The 21684-nt window shown below is 43.2% G+C and overlaps 1 protein-coding gene across 1 annotated transcript in view; it reads right to left on the bottom strand.

Moving 5' to 3' along the window:
* svep1 (sushi, von Willebrand factor type A, EGF and pentraxin domain containing 1) overlaps nt 1-21684 on the bottom strand; it is a gene marked incomplete at its 5' end in the record, with an annotated part of 88750 nt that overhangs the window by 45705 nt on the left and 21361 nt on the right. The window contains one exon of the mRNA XM_080519011.1: nt 546-704. Coding sequence (XP_080375137.1) covers nt 546-704 — 159 coding nt within the window. The remainder of the gene's footprint in view (nt 1-545; nt 705-21684) is intronic.

The following is a 21684-nucleotide window of genomic DNA, read 5'->3' as shown; positions in this document are numbered from 1 at the left end:
GTCTTGGACTTGGTTTTGTCTTGGTGTCTTAAAGTCTTGGTTTTGATTTGGTCTCCTCTTGGTCCTTTAAAGTCTTGGTCTTGGTTTTGACTTGGTCCTTTAAAGTCTTGGACTTTGTTTTGTCTTGCTCTCCTAAAGTCTTGGTCTTGATTTTGACTTGGTCCTTTAAAGTCTTGGTCTTGGATTTGACTTAGTCTTGTCTTGGTCCCTTAAAGTCTTGGTTTTGATTTGGTCTCGTCTTGGTCCTTTAAAGTTTTGGTCTCATCTTGCTCTCTTAAAGTCTTGGTCTTGGATTTGACTTAGTCTTGTCTTGGTCCCTTAAAGTCTTGGTCTCAACTTGGTCTCTAAGTCTTGGTCTTAGTTTTGACTTGTGAGCTTAATTAATCTCATACCATCTAATATCACTATTTTCCAAGTTTAACTCATCCAGCTCACTTTAGTTTACGTCATCTAATCTCAGCTCAACGTGTTTCAGTTTAGCTAAAACTCACGTAATTCATGTTATTAATCTCAGCAACATGTGTCTTAACCCCCCCCCCTCTTACCCTGGCAGGTCATGCCGACCGGCTGATACCCCGGCTTGCAGACGCAGTCGTCGACGGCGGTGCTGCCGGGCTGCGAGGTGTGCTGGGGGTCGGGGCAGGACAGGCAGGTGCTGGGACCTCCGGGGGTCCCCTCCGGTTTGTACGTCCCCGGTGGACACGCTACGAGGAAACACACACAGGAGATACAAGACGGTTTGACAGCGATTCTCCCCAAATCTCTCAGTATGAACATGTGTAATATTCCACTCGAGGAAAGACAGCTGGTTGGAAATACCGGCTGATAGACGTGTGCAATAGAAAGAAAGACAAAAAAAAGAGAAACGGATTCATGAGGAGACTTTGATCAGATTCATGTCTGGACATGTTGCGGTGGAAAAAGTGGCAAATATGAAGAAAAAAAAACAAAAAAGAGAGAGAAAATGAGCTCACTGCTCCGGGTAGCAAACTAATTCTTCCCTAAAGGGAAAAAAAAAAAAAAAAAATCCTTCATTACAACTCAGAGCAGATTCATTATGAAAGAATGCTCAAATAAAATTAAGTTGTCAACTGTTTTGTAACATGTAAAACACGAGATCCAAAACCTGATCTCCAGAGGATCCGATCCTGTGGAATCACCGAGAAGCAGCCAGCGACGTAATGAGATGGAATAATGTGATAGTTTTGGACCGTTTTAAATGTAATAAACCTCATAATGTGCCAATAATATCATTAGATAATTTTACATTTTATGACCACAATTGAAAGACTGAAACTACTTTTTGGGTTTTTTTTTTAAACTGCACATAAAAAAACCTTTTTTCCAGAGATATTCACATTATTACATAGTTATCAGCAGGTAATAGGATTGAAAAGATTTGTATTTGTTGAGGGTTTGTAAAAAGATGTATAAATAATGAAAAAGTTCTCATATACTGACCTTTTAGCACTAAAACAAAGCTATACTGGTTAATATTATGGCAAGGGGTTTCCAGAAAGGAAATCGTGTTTTAAAAAATAAATTATACATTTAACCGTGTTTAATTTCTACGCCTGTGATCAATGAAATCATCCTGTTATTAATAGAAATTAAGAGAATGTCGTCTATCGCCTGGAGGAAGACTTTGGTTTGTTATATCGGTGTTTTTCAACTACTGGTGTTTCCTCCAGATCGTCAGGTGAGCCGTGGGAAATTATCCAATTTCACATTTTTTTCTAAAAAACCTTTGCTCTCACAGCGACAGTGTGTTGCAGAGTAATCATGTATAAATACTCTTCACCACTAGAGGGCAGCACAGAACTTTGCCGGTGAAATGTAAAGTGACAGACGTCAGTGTGGTTCATCTCCACCTCCTGCTACCATCTTGTATCAAAGTACTGTGTCAGTGACAGTGATGGAGAAGTTTTTGAAAAGGAAGAATGTGAACCAGGATCTCAGCTCTTCATCCATCAGGTCCAGGTTTCACACTGAGGGAGTCACTATTAAAAAAAGTCCTTGCTTTCTGGATTTACTGGATTCCTGGTGATAAAACTTTGATGAGAACGACTTTATATTGTTAATAGAGGCTACAGAGTTTAGCATTTTAACATTTTCGGGTGGTGGAGGTGGGCCTCCAGAGTTTTCCAAACAAAAAAGTGTGTCTTGGCTCAAAAAGGTTGAAAAACACTGTGTTAGAGGATCTAAAGCTTTACTTTCTTTCTTTAATACAGCGATGAGACAAAGAAAAAGAAAAACGAGCATGTGCACGGTGGCTACACACACACACACACACACACACACACACACACACACACACACACACACACACACACACACACACACACACACACACACACACACACACACACACACACACACACACACACACACACACACACACACACACACACACACACACACACACACACACACAGACACTCACAGGGTATGTTCCATATTAGCTCCACCCGACTCCGATCAGACAAACACACTGTACGTCGCGGAGATGACGAAGACGAGGAGGTCAGACGAAGGTCCTCCAGCATTCCTTCATCCGCCATTAATCAGGGCCCTCAGAAGAAGCGGCCCGCCGCGCCGCGGAGAGGGGCGAGAAACGAACGAGCGAATCCGTCACGTGGGTCCCGTCGAGGCCGGCGGCGCGCTTTCCCACGCGACTGTTCATAACTCACAGATTACCTGATCAGCGGAGTAATTCTCTGTAATATCGCCAATCACCCCCGGCCTGCGCCTGATTCCCTGATCTCCACGCCATCTCGCACGGAACGCTCTGATGTTCCCCCCCCCCCCCCCCCCCCCCCCCCCCCGACTGACGTCTTTCAGTTCAGTACATCGTGATTACTTGGTGTGTTATTGCCAGCGACAGGAGCGCTACACGGGTCGTTTGAGGCCAGAGATTCGTCGTGCTGGAAGTTCACGTAATCTAACCGTGATTACTGGTAACGGTGGGGGGGGGGGGGGAGAAAAGACTTTTAATCTGCTGCAAGATCTCACATCCTGTTTTTTTGGTTCGTTTTTAATTGAAACCACAGTTTAAGCTTGACACGTTTCGATTTCTTTGATGGGCCGCGATGACCGGCGCAGTCGTCACGGTCAGGGAGTCGGAGTCAGAGCTGGAATTCAACTCGAGGACTCGTCAGAACGTGATTTGTAATTTGCACAAGCTCACCGACTCAATAAAGGACATTCAGGCTCCGTTTACACACCGTTTCAAGTCAAACCCGGCGTTTTACTTTTAGAAAAGTTCCATTTTTACACGGCGACGTGTTTAAAAATGACGTTTGTTTACACAGAAACAGCAGAAATGCTGGAAATTTTTTTTTTTGTTTTTATTTTTAAAACTCGCCTTAAAACCCATTTTTATTCTTTGGCTTTTCCCTCAGCGTGAGACTCTGCTCTGGTTTTAGTGCCTTCGTTTTTTTCTTTTTTTTATTGTCTTAACTTTTTATGTTTTGTTTATTGTTTTACCATCTGATTGTTTTTATTGCTTTAACTTTTTTTTTAATTGTTTTTATTGTTCTAATGTTTTTATTTTGCCTCTTGTATTTTTATTTCAATGTACAGCACTTTGTCTCAGCTACGGCTGCTTAAAGCGCTTTATAAATAAAGTTGAGTTGAGCCACTCGTTGATTTTTGTTATGAAATCACACCAAAATAGTCCATCTACTCATGCGTGTGTTGAATTGTTGCGCATGTGCAGTAGCAGCGTTTCCACGGAGGACGACGCTGAGTGTTACCGTTGTTATGTAAACCGACACTAAATGACTAAACCTCATGTAATCGATCCGCAACGGGTCATTCCAATCACTGTGAAGAATTAAAGTCCATAAAATACTAGACGTTAATGGGCTTATTACTCACGCAGGGTGCAGAGAAAGTCCTCGCGAGACAGGGAAATCAAGTTCTGGGTGCAGTTCCCCCTAAACCCCCGGGGTGTTTGACGGCAAAGTCGGCAAAAACGATCATGTGCTGAAAAAGATGAGGTAACCCCCCCCCCCCCCCCCCCCCCCCTCCCCCCGCCGCGGTCCGCGATGTCGTCAAATAACCACAACAATCTAACTAAAAGCTCCGGCGGAGCTCCATAAAGCTACATGACGCTAGCAACAGGAAGAGCGCAGCCATAGACCTATAGAACTAGAATCATACACCACGGTTTATTGAGCAAGAATTTACTCCTAAAGTTCTATGTGCTCTGTCTTCTTCTGTGGTTTTTTTGTGTGTGTTTGGTGAGTCACAGCGCCCCTAAAGGCCTGGAGTGTGTACTACATGCCCTGAAGCCTCGTGTTGACTTCATAGTGACGTGTGGACGGAGGTTTTTATTTTATTTTGAAGTGGCTGGAGGGAAAAATTATCGTTTTTCACGACGTGTGGACGCCACTTGCCCTCCTCTCCGAGAGTCAAGTGTGGGAAAGTGTTTTGCTCAAGGGGCGAGTCGGGAGACTTGTGGCGAGGCTTCAAATGAAAGGCTCCACTCTCATTGCTCAAAACAAACAAAAGATTCACCATCGTCCAGTCGTTTAAAAAAAAGTCCCCTCATTTCCTCCAAACTCAGAAAAACAGATTTCGGTACGTCTTTGTTTCACAAAACAGCCAAATTAGAGCAATTTTCAATTGCAGCTGCAGAACTAAAGTGAAAATTCCAAGTGAAAATTCCTCAACATCCTCATATTCATATTTTCATCGCCGAAACATATATTTCTTATTAATGCTGCTGTGGGTTTCGACTCTTTGAGATTTCTCTCTTCCGAGTTTCTGCAGACCTGCGTGGTTTTGAAAAGGCCCGAATGGAAACACTTGGAAACTGGAACGTTTAACCTTGTTATTGTGGAATATTCCAGGATTGTTGTTGCTTTAGTGGCTTAAACGTAATTACATGTTATTTGCATTTCGTAAAAAAACAAAAAGGCAAAAAAAGTCGACTAAAATCTCACATATTTCATGTCGTTTATCCTAAAAACAAATAAATAAATAAAAATCCACATTTAATACACAACTGCATTGGGTTGTTCTATATGTGTTATTGTTAAAAAAACAACAACAACTTTTGTGACCCATTGAAGGCAATAGAAATAGTCTGAAGTAATTTTTCTTTCTTTCAATGTGATCAATTTATCGTTGGATGTCTGTGAAATAAATTAAACTGAATAGATAAAATAATCCACTTTGACTGGGACAATTATCTTTGCTAGTTCTGCCGAGTCCCGGCACACTATTCCTCAATTTCTTGCATGTTTTGATGTGTTTACATAAAAAAAAAAACATCTAAAAGATCATTTAAAAATTGGGGCCCATTGTGTTTATTGTGAGATTTTTCGATATGTCGAAGAGGAAAAAACACAACGTTGTTTATGTATTTATGGGGAAATTCAAGCAGAAATTAATTTGTGATTCCTACCAATGCACAAACATTCCCATGTCTCAACGTGGAGCTCCACTTTTATTGACTTAGCATCGTTTAGCGTTAAAACTACAGGAGGGAACATTTGGAAGTTAACTCATGTTTGCTCCTTTAGTAAATATTGACATATTAATGAAGTTATACGACTTTTATCAATGCATCTTTATATGTAGGGCATCATGGAGTGTTAATGAGCGTTTGACGTCGTTCGGCAGTTCCAAGTTTATGTGTTTGTCTTCGCAGATGCTGCGCTGAGCGCTGGGATCACAGCACATGAGCACCAAATAAAATTAATCTGTTAATATACAGCAGTTGTCGTTTCAGTCCTCGCTGCTCTGCGCACGTCAGCGTCTCTTCAAGCGCGTCCAAAAGATGTTTGCAATCATTGAAACAACAACTCTCCAAATTAAAAACCGGCTCCAGAGGGGAAATTTGGTTGCCATGTAGTTAAAATTAATAAAAAAAACACACAATCCCCTTGATCCACACCCACACACATCATTTAAAGCTGATTTTTTGTGTTGTTTTTTTTTTTTTATTCCTTTGCAAGAACAATGGACTCAAACCCGCTTAGTGTTGGCGGCGGCGCTAATTACGAGCTTCACGCCATTTTTTTATTTTTACAGCGGAGAAAACCCGATGGCCGCAGAGGGAGCAGGTTGAAATAACAAGGAGCGCCGAGTCGCTGCAGCCTTCTTGTGCCTCACAAGTCATTTAGCGGCGGCGGAGCAGGTGTGAGTTTCTGAGCCGGGGCCAGTCTGGCCACATTGGCCGGGTCAGCCAGGAGACGTTAACCAGCAATAAAACACACCCAAAAACTAACACATAGGGAAATAAAAACAGTCTTCTCTCACTGGGATTATCGGGTTTGTACGAGAACTCTGCTCTCGGTACCATGTTTCATTGACAATCCCCAAAAAAGAAGGCATAAGGTGTCAGAATTTCACCACTTTTTCAATCGATGATATCGGTTCTCGTACCGATACCGAAATATCGATACTTGATAATATCGTGGTTTTCAAAAAGTGAAAATATGTCTGGTATTTTTACTAGGATTACCTTTGTAGTCAGTGTAATATCAGTATCTGCATTTGCAGCATATATTTTATTACATTTTTTATATGTATTTATTTAACCTTTAACAGAAAAGCCTTGTTGAGATTTAAAAAATCTATTTTTCAAGAGTGTCCTGGCCACGACAGGAAGCAGTACATTAAGGTTCCAGACAAAACAGGCACATAAAACACATAAGAAAAATGTTCTGTGCAAATTTACCCCAAATTAAAATGAAATCCATCAAATCCATTCAAAACATCTGCAGACACATCTGCCGGCAGATGTAGTAAATCTGGAGTAAATCTGCAGATATTACTCAGTATCGTATCGGAAAGGAGATCAGAGGCACAGATTGAACTTTTACGTAGATTTATTCTCAGAATCAGTTTCAGTTAGCCGCTAACAGTTAGCGGCTAACGGAGCAACACTGACCACAGTTTATTTCCACTTCAGCACATTTCTGAAATGAATTTGACCAAATGAACACTTGCTTGGTGTTGTCAGAGGATTCTTATGTTAAACTCCATGTTCAGGAAAGAACTATATTTGATTTTTTATTTTTTAGAAAAACGTCGACAGCAAGATTGACGCTAATGCTACTTATCCAGTTTTGGCCCGCACTCGCTCGACTGACTATATTTGTTTATATCGTCGTCGTTTATTGGTTTTTTTAATAACCACTTCCACCTAAAACATGATCATTTTGAGTCGAGCCCCTTTTTCTCCTCACGTTTGATAACAAAAGCAGCCGACTCGGCGTCTCCGGTCGGAGGCCTCTTGCGTAAGACGTGAGGACAGCTGAGAGTGTCCCCTCTGCGCGAGACCTCGGCAATCGGTTTAACAGCTCCGCTTGACCTTCACAGGAAGCCCGGTTTATTTTTAATGTGCCTAATATTTCACCCGGGGAGCAACAGTGGAAATACCGCATGGCGAAAAATACTACGTCTCAGAGTGCTGGCTGAAGGAAACGTACACACACATGCACAGAGGGCCTCTGGCGACCGGAACGGGATGAGGGAGGGATGAAGAGGAAGTGAAATGATGGAAGAACAAGCTGCCATGCGAGGGAAATAACAATCAAAAGGAGCTGCAAGTTGAACGCGGAGACAAGCGTGTGAATTTTTGGCGTTATCGCGACAAACTGTGATAAATGACCCTCGGAATATTCTAAATTTACAGTGACAAGATCGGAAAAATGACAGAACTGGGCGGTGAAAATTAGGTGGGCAAATGAAAGATCACTGTGAAAATGTTTACTACAAAACCGCTGCTGGTCATTTTGCTTAAATTGTACTTGACGACGTAAAAAATAGCCTTGTTCTTAAAAATTCCAAGAAAAAGTACATCTAAGAAACTACGTATTAGTGTTAATTTTTACGCTTTAAAACTAAAATATTTACATATTCAATAGAAGGAACATAGACTATAAATATTAGCTCCTCCTCATGTATACTCCTGCTGGAAGTATTAGATAATATGAGTATTATTTTGCCCAAATTTGAGGTAAAAAGACACTTTTCTCAAAAAGAACTCATTATAAGTTCCCTTTAAACTGTATTTATTAGCATCGCAAAGGCAGACGTTACATTTTAACCACCTGTTTAAAATATGAACTAATCAAACAATCAACTAATTATAAGGACGAGTAATTTAACAGCACTAATTACTATTTTGACTAGTTTTTGCATAATCAGCCTGAATGAACCTTTAAATACGCAGGAGATACTCCAGAATTCCAGTGATGGGAGCAGTTGTAATCTATTACCTGGTGCAGGAGAGCGGTGGGTCACAGAGGAGCTCTGTGCTGCAGCCTGTGACGATCTGAGGTCGGTTTGTTCAGTCGCAGGAATATTTCAACCAGACGAATGACCCGAGTCAAAATATTTGCCTTCACAGTGAGCCGCCGCGCTCGTTAGCCGCTGCATGAAAACAATTCTCTATGCCGGCTTTGGGCCGTGTGAGGGAACCCCCGAGAGCAAAAACAAAAATTATTACTCGAGAGTTTTAGGACTCGTTCCTCCGCTTCGTCACATTTACTCAAAATGTCACTGCAACGTTGACGCTTTCAAGATAGAAATACTGAAAAATGTGGGACTTTATAGGATTTCAAGTGAAAATGCTAAACATTCTTTACACTTTGTATGCCCGTTTCCATGACGACGGTGCCCAATTTCTCAGAATGGCTGCCAGGGAGGACATTTTTGAAAATGCTCAGACTCCGTTGCCGTGGAAACGGAAGCAGCAGAAACTCCGAGACCGCTGTAGTTTCAATGTTGGGCCACTAGTGGGTGCTGTTTTCTTGTTTTTCTAATGAAACCACACACGTGAACAGAGAACAACACGCTATTAAGATTAACAACAGGCGAACATGGACAAACAGTGAAGTTGGATTGTTATTGTGTCGACTCTCTACTATAACTATAAAAGTACCAAGTCCCAGAGTCGTTTTCAAAAGTTGCGTTGTCAGTGGCTCCGTTTGTGCATAAACAGACCCTCAAAATGCTCTGAAGTTTTTAGTTTTCACTTGAAATATATACTGTATGAACGGAACCTTACATAGATACACATGAAAACAATGTAAATTGTAAATACAAAATATAATGGATGCCCTCGTTAAACATGTTCGGCAGGTTTGGACAAATTATATCTTGTGGGAAGAAGCAAAGCCGCTGCAGACCTCCGAACTGGGGTTTCGACTTTCAACTGTCCCATAAAGAGTAAATAACAAAAATATAAGAATCCCCTCAAAAACATTGTATTTGCGTTATTTTAAGTCCAATTCCTTAAAAAAATTCTCTCTGTTCTTCAAGATCCTAACCTTTATTATTACTGGGATTAAGCTCAATTGTCACGTTGGAGAACAGAAACCCACAGCCGAGAAGAGAGTTTCAGCTGTCGCCAAGTTACATTTCCTCGGGATTAACTGGGAAGTCGAGGAAGAAAAAAGGACAAAAAAACCGAACGCGGGCGTTTTCATCTGCTAAAGTCCTTTCTTCTAATAAGAAGTAAGTCATTGCAACTGGCAGACTCGTCCGGTCCGGGAGCCAAAGTCTTACTATCACACGAGAATCTCTTGTGTCTCTGGGGGGACTGGCTTCGATTCGCCGGGCGAGAGAGAGAGAGAGAGCGAGAGAGAGCGAGAGTGAGAGAGAGAGAGAGCACATCTGTCTCAATGACAAACAGACAGACCAGGAGAGATCGGTGTTTTGTTTTGTTTTTTGTTTTTTTCTATCTGAGAGGGAACTCATTCTGCTAAATCCATGAACACATGCTGGAAAACACACATGCTAATCCGCGCCGCGCCGCGCCGCGCCGCACCGCGCTCCCACGTGCTGCAGCCAACATAAATCTGACATGTTTTACTGCAGGAAGAATGAACTCAAATATCTGGCGTTTCCCCTCCAGTTCACACAGAAACATATGAAACCTCAAAACGGGCGGATCTCACAAGTCAGGGAGGTTCAGGAGGAATTAAATGCGCCTCGAGCGACGATTTATTCCAATAACGTTTTCCAGGCTTCTCTGATCAGAAAAGATTGTAAGACTTAAAAAACAAAACAAAAACAAAACTTTGATTCAAGTAAAAACGATCCACCTGGAGCAAAAGTTGGAAAAGATCTGTATCAATGACGACGTGTTGGGGACCCCCCTCCGGGCCCTCTGCCTGTTGTCTAGTCCAGTGTTTTTCAACCTTCTTTGAGCCAAGGAACACTTTTGTCTTGGAAAACTCTGGAGGCACACCACCACACGAAAATGTTAAAATGTTAAACTCTGTAGCCTCTATTAACAATATAAAGTCTTTCTCATCAAAGACATCAAAGTCTTTCTCATCAAAGTTTTATCAACAGGAATCAAGTAAATCCAGAAACAAAGGACTTTTTTTAATAGTGCCTCCCTCAGTGTGAAACCTGGACCTGATGGATGAAGAGCTGAGATCCTGGTTCACATTCTTCCTTTTCAAAAACTTCTCCATCACTGTCACTGACACAGTACTTTGATACAAGATGGTAGCAGGAGGTGGAGATGAACCACACTGACGTCTGTCACTTTACATTTCACCGGCAAAGTTCTGTGCTGCCCTCTAGTGGTGAAGAGTATTTATACATGATTACTCTGCAACACACTGTCGCTGTGAGAGCAAATGTTTTTTAGAAAAAAATGTGAAATTGGATAATTTCCCACAGCTCACCTGACGAGATCTGGAGGAAACACCAGTGTGCCGCGGCGCAGCGGTTGAAAAACACTGATATAGGAGACGTATGGATATGTGATCAACAGCTACCATATTATCTGGACTATAAGTACCGTTTTTGTCGTCCAGTTCTTTGGCCAGCTTTCAGTTTTATTCCTGCGTTGAACGTGAACGTATATAAAGACAGAAGAAAGCAAAGTATATATAATACGGCTCAGTGTTGACAAACACTGATCTAGTGGATCGACTGACTGCAACGACACGTTAGGAGTCCCCCTAATGGGGCCCCCCGATAGCAGCTTGCTGTGTGGTGCTGAAACTGTGCAACAGGTTGTATAATGAAGCGCTCCTCTTGGCATCGGGGAAGGAAAACAAGAGGGAGGATGGGAAAAACAATGAGAAGAAGTGAAGAAACGCTTCGGTCGTCTCATAAAACACCCGAACTGATCAATCATCTCATTCATGTAAACACGTTTTTTAACACGTTTCATCAGAATGTCTCTATCTGACTGACTTGAAAATGCGCCGACTCTCGTCTCCATGGCAACCCGAGGAAAAACGCACCGATGCGTCTACATTTCCCCCAGAACAAACAATTACGACAGGAAATGACGACAACCTCAAGGAAAAGCCGATTGTAACGAAAACTTCTGGCGCAAAATACGCTGAAATGTCCAATAAAAACTTTGCATTATGGATATTTTTATAAACTCGATCCTCACAGCAGGTCACCGAGGCTAATGCTAGTTTACCATCTGTCATGGCAGCATCCCTATGTTGTGTCTGCTACTCTTAAGTCATTAATTTTTTTATTGCATGCACTCTTTGAACTGGACGGCGTTCAGATTTCGGCATTTTGCACGAAGCGGACGATAAAATCCAGCAAATATTCTTGGGATGTCGCGAGCGGCTTCTGTCCGCTAAAGCTGGACCGGCCCTAAAACACATGGGCCCGTGGCCGTCGGCCAGATCTGGACAAAGGGCCGGGCTGTTTGTGGTCGGAGGCCTTTTCTCACACAACACATGTTGTTAAATTGGACCTTGAAGTCTCGGGGTTTTTTTTTTTTTTTTTTTTTTCATTGCAAAAACAATGTTGACATGCAAAGGGAACTTTCCGCTCGGGGCCCCGGCGGCCCCGGCTAAACTCGAGGTGCATAAATAGACAATGGAAATGGATAATTAAAATGTGTTAGTCTGGAGTTCGGACGTAGACGTATTTTTGAGACGTGAGGGGGGAAGGGGGGGGGGGTGGGGGGGGGGGGGGGGGGGGGGGGGGGGGGGGGGGGGGTCGGCTTGCATATTTCGTTTCAGGTAAACACGGTCTGGAGAGACACTTTCTCTGAGGCTGCAGACGTGAAATATTCAACCTGCGGTTGAATTCAGCTGGACCACCAGGGCAGCGTCGTACGGAGGGATTTGGGGAAGGTCGACAACCCTGATCCAGTTAAAGGGGGTAAACACGCTTAAATTGAGGGCGATTATTCACGACCGCACGTCTACTTTACATCAGCTTGACGCCTCTGGAAACAAGACATGAGCGCAACGAAAAAAACACAATGAAAGCAGAATATCTGCAACCGTATTCGAGTAATTACTCTCTTTACCTTCTGGTATTTTCAGAAGAAAATACCAGAAGTTTAGGTTTGTCAAATATGGTTAAAATAGCGGCAACGACAAATAATGTTCTATGTTTGTCAACACGGAATAAAGAAAAGTCAGTATGACTGGCGTGACGGGGAAACGGCCATGACGCGACGAGATAAAGGATTTTAATTCCAGTGTGCCAGAATCAATCAGCCACAACATTATTAGACTTACTTAGACTTTCTCTATTGCCACTGCACAGTGAGGAACTGGCAACGAAATGTCGTTGCTTAGCAACCGGTAAAAAAAGGCATTAAAAAAAACAAAAACGTATTTAAATATATTTTAAAAAGTAGTGCAAACAGTCAAACAGTTAAAATAAGGTGCATATGAACGGTAAATAAAAGAGCAGGATGAGAAACGGGATGGATTTAGAATTGAATAATTGCACAGTGTGATGTTTTTATGACCGGCTGTGTCATATTGTAAATTCTGCCGTGACCCTCCTGTCCTGCAGGTCGTCAGCGGCTCTGTTGTATAAACGGAAAACCAAAACTTCACTTGAACCCCGAAGCAGGTTTCACTTTTCAGAGACGGAAAACAGAAATAAACCTCACGTCTAATTCGACGGTGCAAAGCTGCAAAACTTCATTAATTTGCACAAAAGCAACTTTGTGTCTGCAGCTTGTTGGACAACCAGCGTGAGACATCAGTAAAAAACAACCAACAACATTGGAGCACAAAGCATTGAAGCTTTTTGTTTTAGTAAACCTCCGTGTCATAAATGTGCTGCAGACGGACGGGCGGGTCTTTTATTTTCCAGCGACAGACGGAACCGCCATCGACAACGACGTCTTTCTTTTTTCAAAAACACAGAAACTCTGTACTTCGTTTGAGACGTGCTCCCCGGGGGCGAGGGGGTTCGGAGCGACTGGAAGCGAGTTTCACGCTCATTGCGAGGGAGTTGGCCGCCCGGCGTTACTTCAGATTTTAAAAAGACATTTATTTGACGTGTTTCCGCCGAAGAAGTAGCTTTTAATCAGCGTCACCGTTCATCCCGCCTTGTCGTCGGGTTGTGAAGCAAACGAGGGGATTTGTCGGGAAATCCCACCCTTCCGATGTGACACGCAAAGTCCATAAAAGAAAGAAAGAAATGTCTCAGAAGATCCTGGAGGTTTTCCATCCTGGATCAAATAAATAAATAAATAAAGGGATTTAATGTGAAACAGCAGCAAGTTTTAAGCTCCTCAGGTGACGGCAGACACCTGGTGGAGGTCCTGAGACGGGAGGACGCCTTCTAAACATCTGGGGGGGGGGGGGGGTAAAGGGGGGGGGGGGGGGGGGGGGGGTCACTGGAACTTTGCGACCTCGGCACGCCGGGTCACAAGAAACAGGAAAAGGTTTGGGAATCCCGTGGCGGAGGAATGTCAGGAGGCTCTAAATCACCTCGGCAGACCCCGGTGCAGTCTGGTCTGCGCTCCAGCTGGACTGTTAATGGAGGGTGGCTGCTGCACAGCTGTCCACCTACACACAACCCCCCCCCCCCCCCCATCCAACCCAACCCCCCCTCCACCATATCCTCAGAATGTCAAACCTCCACGGTGTGATGCAAGGAGGAGAAACGGAGAAACTTCAGTGAGATTTCCTCTTCACTGCTTATTATTCAGCCCTATTCCTGGAGGAGACTGACACCGCAATTGCACCACCAACCCCCCCCACTACCCCCCCCAACCACGGATTATTACAGGCTGCAGAGGGCCACTGGGATTGCAGAGCCGACCGCTAAACAACTGTACAAACACAGGTTCAGCCTCTGGTCCCTGCTGGGCCTGATTGCAGATGTCGGTGTGGCCGAGGAGTGTTGTGACAGGAGGGATGATGTCACTGCGCCCGGGAACTCGTCTTCCCGTTCCTTTTCAACCGTCAACGTCAACCGTTCCGACGAATCCCCGGGTGTTTTCACGCGCTCTCGGCCCGACGTTGAACGAACACACGCTCAACGGCTCGCTGAGAAATCTGCAGGAACAGATTGGCGAGGAGTTGATGAAAACGATGAAAACAAGCTTTCTTTGGCCGCGACGGAGAAAAAGAAAAACTGTCAATGGAGCAAGGGGAAGATCCTCTTGAGACTCTTTGTTATTAATGACTCAAAATGAGCTGGGAACACTCAAATTAAACTGTTTTCCTACTTAAAATTAAAAAAAAATTTGGAGTTCAAGCATGAGGCGCTTAAAGCTGAAGTGTGAGAAACGGCTTTCATGGCGACGGGATGAAATGCTTCACGCTGTTTGGTTTTGCCTTTTCCAGATTATAATCCAGTCAATCAGTTAACAAGATTGTCACAACTGTATTATGTTGACATGTGACGCCATTTTAAGTAAAATCATGTTCACTTTGCCACGTTAAGTTACAGGAAGTTCCGTCAAGAGTGACTCTCACTTATGTCACGATACGTTTTGTTCCGCCCGACGACGTCGCGTCACAATAAACCACGTCGACTTTTATTTTGTAGCGAGTTACATGACGTGATGACAAGACCTCCTGAGCAGAGCTGCCTCCGTGTTAAAAGACCGTTTATTCTATTTTTTGTGTACGGTATATACTTATTTATTTATGTATGTCGGCTCCAGGGTAGACGGCAAAATAAGAATTTCATTCACTGTGAAACCGGGCTTTTACTGTTGAAATGACAATAAAACATCTTGAACCTTGAACCTTGTATTACCATGTTACATCACTGCTTTCCGGAGCGTTTCAGATCCCGTCTGTCGGCTTCACACCAAACTGTCCCGAAAGACACTCGGGGAGATCTTGATATATATCGCCGAGGGGACGGAGACAAATGTCTCTCCTCCGCAGAGCTGGCAGCAGAAGGCTTCCTCCATCATTAGCCCTTGACCCCTTCCCTCCCTCGCTCCCTCGCTCCCTCCCTCCCTCCCTCCCTCCCTCCCTCCCTCCTGACAGCTTTCAGTCAACAAGCTCGCACACAGACGGACTCCAGAGGCGGACGAGGGTCATGAAGAACCAGAATCCCGTTGGATTCGAAGAAGGCCAAAGGTCCCGAGGCGTCCAGCGGAGAAAAGCACTTAAGATGCTAAATGAGACATTGGTTCCACCTTAAAGTCCCGTGGGAAACGCGCCTTCGGCTTGAGTTATGCTGCAGAGAGGACGTGGAAGCGGCTCTTCCCTTCTTGATATTAGGTGTTTCAGACATTTCTGATACTTTTTTGCTTTCCCTCCTTAAAGTCGAAGACAAATCTCTGTACTTTTCCCTTCAAAGTGCCTCCATGACGACCATCCGGACCGAAGCCGCTTTTTAAAGCCATCATACATTTATTCCTTCATGTTTTATGTGATTTATTATTGGGAAAAATCTTTGGGAGTCAAAGTAACATAGGAACTGACGTTTGTCATGTTTTGGACATGAGACACTACACTAGTGTTCTGCATTAGAAGAAGCACATTTTTTAATACGTTTTTATGAAATTCCCCTTGTGTTAAAGCATAAATAGCCCTTTAACAAGGTAATATACAGTTTGTACCTGTGTGTTTTGTTATATTATGCCTTTTTTCTTTCACGTTCTGGTTTTTATGTTTTCGTCACCCGAATATAAGCCACACCCACCAAATTCAAAAAGAAAAGAATAGAAAGTTCATATTTACGTGATGCACCTGAACGTGTCATGAAGCTCGTTAACCTGTAAGAATTTGGTGGGAATTCGGTGCCTTTATAACAGGGGGGGGGGGCAACTCTTCGGCCCCCTCTAGTGGCTCCCTGAACATAAAAAAAAAAGAAAAAAGATGCCTAACATTTGATCTCGTTTACATTTTATATACACAAAGTAATTTGTAGACTGATTTTTTAAACTCTGGGCTAAAAATGGATTTAAAAAAACTGCTGAAACAGCTTTAAAAAAAAAAAAAAAAAACGTAAAATGACGAGGATTTCTAACAGGACATAAAAGCTTAAAAGTGGGGGGAAACAGAACAGAACTACATAATGAAAAATGGTGAAATCGGCTAAAATGCCAAACGTGCGGGAAAAAAAAAGAAATGCTGCAAAAAGGACGTTGACAACTCCAACGTGCAACATCAGATATAGTTTATGTTCATATATAAGCCTAATTTTAAAGGTTAAATGTGTTTTGTGGCTCCAGTTAAATTTGATTTGCTGGAATGTGACAGAAATGGCTCTTTTGGTCCAAAAGGTTGCAGAACCCTGATCTATACAGTCTGAATATCATCGATTTATAACGATTGCTTTTGGAGGCCAGATGGGAAAGAAAGCGTTAACCGATCCGTTTCTGCTTGTATTCATTCATAAAGGGGTTCCAGCGCTCAGCAGTCACACCTTTCTTCCTTTCTTTTTTGTTTTTTTGTTCTGTTTAACGAGGGGCTGGATGGAATACGTGCACCTCAACGCTCTCAACCGCAATAAAACCGGAAAAAACTTCAAAGTCCGAAACGCGGGAGGGAAGCCGCCGCAGATGATTTCACTTGTTTGTTGCTTTCGTCCAGCAGAAGAAGAGGAAATGAAGCAGAGAACTGTAAGAAATGTAGTTTCATCCAAAGTTTACAGGGAGAAAAAACAAAAAAAAAACAACCCTAGAATGTCAGTAATGATCGCCCGCTGGAAAGAAATACCGCGCACGCACATCATAAATCCTCCTGGAGGTTTAATGTGGAGAGTTGTGTTGGGAAATGTTATTTTCTCATCCAGACAAGTTGGATTCAGACCCGGCGGGTTTGTTCATTCACATCGTGGCTCCTCAGGACAAAACAAACAATATTTATCTTTGTTCACTAGAACGGTGCCGCTCTTCACCACTAGAGGGCAGCACAGAACTTTGCCGGTGAAATGTAAAGTGACAGACGTCAGTGTGGTTCATCTCCACCTCCTGCTACCATCTTGTATCAAAGTACTGTGTCAGTGACAGTGATGGAGAAGTTTTTGAAAAGGAAGAATGTGAACCAGGATCTCAGCTCTTCATCCATCAGGTCCAGGTTTCACACTGAGGGAGTCACTATTAAAAAAAGGACTTTATTTTTGTATTTACTTGATTCCTGTTGATAAAACTTTGATGAGAATGACTTTATATTGTTAATAGACGCTACAGAGTTTAACATTTTTACATTTTCGGGTGGTGGTGTGCCTCCAGTTTTCCAAACAAAAAAGTGTGTCTTGGCTCAAAGAGGTTGAAAAACACTGTCCTATATCATGTTATCCTACACACACACACACACACACACACACACCACAGGGAGAACATGTAAACTCCGTACAGAGAGGCCCGGCCAGTGTTTGAATGCCAAACAACAACAGAACAACAGTGCCACTTATAGTCTGGAACTTACGGTACTTTCTGACACGTCTCCTCGTGAAGTGGAGCCGAAGTGACGAAGTCCTTCGACAAGTCACATAAACTTCCCTCTAAATATTTCCCCAGCAGCTCCTGTTCACTCGTCCGCTCTGGATCCTTGTTAAAAAGACATTGGGAAATACTTTTTTTCTGTATTTACTTGATTTCTGTTGATAGAACTTTGATGGGAATGACTTTATATTGTTAATAGAGGCTACAGAGTTTAACATTTTAATATTTTCGGGTGGTGGTGTGCCTCCAGATTTTTCCAAAGAAAAAAGTGTGCCTTGGCTCAAAAGAGGTTAAAAACCCTCCACTAGAGTTTACTGTCGAGACGCGTATTTAATAAAAAGATGAACTGATCTTATGCATTTAATTGTTAATCGGCTCGTTCTTCATATCCAGTCTGCATTATGTTTACACAGCAACGTTTTGAAAACGATATCAGTTTGCACACAAACATCAGGGAAATAGAAAAACATGCACTTAATGTGCGAAGGCCTGGTTGTTTCTGTAATGAAAGCACATTATTACATGTGCAGAAGAACTATTTACTCTGGTTGCGGCGCATGTGCAGGTGCAGCGCTTCAGAAAAGCTGTTTTCTCCCCCGTTTCCATGGAGACGGAGTCAAACTTTCCAAAAAAGTTGCGTTTTCAGTGACTGGGAGCACGGCTGTTGTGTAAACGGACAAACCAAAGTGCAGGAAAAGTTGGAAAAATGTGTATTTTAATCAATCGTCAGTTACTTTTACGCACCACTCGTCTCTTTTGAGGGGATTTCGCTGCGTCGCTCAGAGAACTGCAGCAGTTTGTGGTTAATTCCCAAGAACTCTCAGTTTTCTTCTCATCTGTTCACAATAAATATCAATGTGCGACAGACCAATGTACCGTCACGGGAGGCAGAGGCTTTATCGCCGTCATTGATTCACTAGAGATCTTTAAACGTCAATAAAAGCGTGATTCCAGCTGAACTTTCGTTTCTGGACAAATCGCATGAAAATGTCTGGACATCTTTTCTTTCACTTTAATCCCGGAGCCGCTTCGTTTCGCCCGTTCTGAGGCTTAAAGACGTTGAATTACGACTTTGACTTTCACATTGTTAAACTACAAGTATCTGTGTTTCCACTTCAGAGAGGACGGCGAGGTGCTTTTGCCAACTCGTGCGTTTTCTGCACTTAAAATAAGCTAAAACGCACTGAATAATCCATTATTGTGCGTCACATTTATTGCTGAATCGGGGATAAAGTGGAGTGTGTTTGCCCCCCCCCCCCCCCCACCTCCGGAGGCGTGGCACCGATCCAGCCCCTGAAAGCTCCCCGTCCACCCGCCACAAAGGATGCGAGGCTCGGAGGCCCTTCGTCTCTCCGGAGAAAAAACACCAACCTGACCTGCCACCCAATCAGTTAAAGCAATTAATGGGGATAAGTGGCGAGGGAAAGAGGCCACTGGGGCCTGAGCCGCCACAGAAAGACAGAAAGAAAGAACAACAACAAAAAAAACTCAAGCCCTTTGCTGTCTGTTTCTCAGAAAATCTCAAGTATTTCCCCCCCCCCCCGGGCCGCCTCTTGTTGTCCAGAACTTCTCATTTCCACCACAAAAGCAAAGATAAACAAGGATCCAGAGCGGACGAGTGAACAGGAGCTGCTGGGGAAATATTTAGAGGGAAGTTTATGTGACTTGTCGAAGGACTTCGTCACTTCGGCTCCACTTCACGAGGAGACGTGTCAGAAAGTACCGTAAGTTCCAGACTATAAGTGGCACTGTTGTTCTGTTGTTTGGCATTCAAACACTGGCCGGGCCTCTCTGTACGGAGTTTACATGTTCTCCCTGTGGTGTGTGTGTGTGTGTAGGATAACATGATATAGGACAGTGTTTTTCAACCTCTTTGAGCCAAGACACACTTTTTTGTTTGGAAAACTGGAGGCACACCACCACTCGAAAATGTTAAAATGTGAAACTCTGTAGCCTCTATTAACAATATAAAGTCATTCTCATCAAAGTTTTATCAACAGGAATCCAGTAAATCCAGAAACAATGTCTTTTTTAAATAGTGCCTCCCTCAGTGTGAAACCTGGACCTGATGGATGAAGAGCTGAGATCCTGGTTCACATTCTTCCTTTTCAAAAACGTCTCCATCACTGTCACTGACACAGTACTTTGATACAAGATGGTAGCAGGAGGTGGAGATGAACCACACTGACGTCTGTCACTTTACATTTCACCGGCAAAGTTCTGTGCTGCCCTCTAGTGGTGAAGAGTATTTATACATGATTACTCTGCAACACACTGCGACTGTGAGAGCAAATGTTTTTTTAGAAAAAAATGTGAAATTGGATAATTTCCCACAGCTCACCTGACTAGATTTCGCGGAAACACCAGTGTGCCACGGCACCGTGGTGGAAAAACACTGATATAGGAGACGTATGGATATGTGATCAACAGCTACCATATTATCTGGACTATAAGTACCTTTTTTGTCGTCCAGTTCTTTGGCCGGCTTTCAGTTTTATTCCTGCGTTGAACGTGAACATATATAAAGACAGAAGAAAGCAAAGTATATATAAAATGAGAGTACTGCCACTTTTAAGTGTTAAATCTTTGACAACAAATGCTTTAAAAAAAGTCATATTTAGAATACTTCCATGGAAAATAATTCACGATACTTCAGGTAAGTGGGACTTAATAGTGTGAGGATGAACTTTTACGGTAAGTTAATGTACTTTAGATGATTTTATAAGCTTGAAATTTGTGCAGTTTACTCAACTTATACTCTTTTATTACAGAAAATATGGTACATTTTGCAGTACCAACTCAAGATGAGTCACTCTAAATGTGCATGTGGAAGTTTTGTTTTTGATTGTGAATCCAGAGGTCAAGGAAATGTTCCACTTTTCCACTTGTGAAAGTTTTTGTCTTCGCTCGTTGTGTAATTTTAACTCAAGATGACAAATAAGGCGTAAAGGAAACTGGCAGAGAACGTCGTTAAAAGTAGTATTTCACCATTATTATTCACGTCGGAGACGTCTGAAAACAGCCGACGGCAAAAAAAAAAAAACAACCAAAAAAACCTGTGTAAATAAAGGAGAAATAATGATTACAACATCCCTCCGGTTTCATCCATCTTTTACGTTCCTCCTTCACCGGGAGGCGTTTTGTAAACATTGCGCAATCCCTCGAATGTCAGCTCTGAAAACACGCCGAGCATTTCAGCATTTCCCGTAGACAGTTGAAATATTCGGTCATTTTCTGACTTACGAAGGGAGAAGAAGCGCGTTACGCCTCCTTTACATAGACTTTGGTAAACAAACGTCACAAACTAAACTAAAAGCACTTTTCCACTAGTTCCTCCTCAGCTTTACCGTCGAGTAAAGAGGTATCTGATTTCTCGGAGGTGACCGTCCTGGCCAATGCCGTTTAAACCGCATTTAAATTTAATTTTAAGTATTGTACTATTTGTTCGCCATCAGCTGCTGCTAGCGGCTGGTAGCAGAAGTCACCAGTTAGCAGGGGCACCAGTGAAACCGAAACACCGGACAGTGAAGCGCAATCGTAGCGAACCACATTTTGTAATATAACGAACAAACCAGTATAATAAAATAAATAGTATTATTAGAGCTGGTATCCGATGCACATTGACTCCGCCCACGCCTTGGTCGTACTACATTGTAAGGCTGAGTCGAGTCGATTCCAGTCCAGTAAATCTGAGCAGGAGCTGGCGGAGAAGCGCCACAACTAAACCGATGACACTTTATTAATCCCCCTTTGGGAAACTTCCTTTTCCCGTATCCAGCAGTCGGGATCAAGCCTGATCCACCGCTACCGTATATCTTTATTCTATCACTCTCTCGCTCTCTCTCTCTCTCTCTCTCTCCGACGCCACATTAACACAGTCCAGAGCTCCCGTCACCCTCCGAGGCCGATAAGGGAGACGCTCTGCACGGCCCCGACACTCATCCACTTCCTCATTCCTCCGCCGATCCACCGAGTCAGAATCCAGCGAACCTGAGCTGGGATTCCTCTCGTGTGTCGGTGGGGTGGGGGGGGTGGGGGGGCTGTTTCCCTTGGCACCGCCGGGG

This window comes from Blennius ocellaris (genome assembly GCF_963422515.1).
Source record: "Blennius ocellaris genome assembly, chromosome: 23".
In the NCBI taxonomy this organism is placed as follows: domain Eukaryota; kingdom Metazoa; phylum Chordata; class Actinopteri; order Blenniiformes; family Blenniidae; genus Blennius; species Blennius ocellaris.
This window is presented reverse-complemented; position numbering and strand designations above follow the sequence as displayed.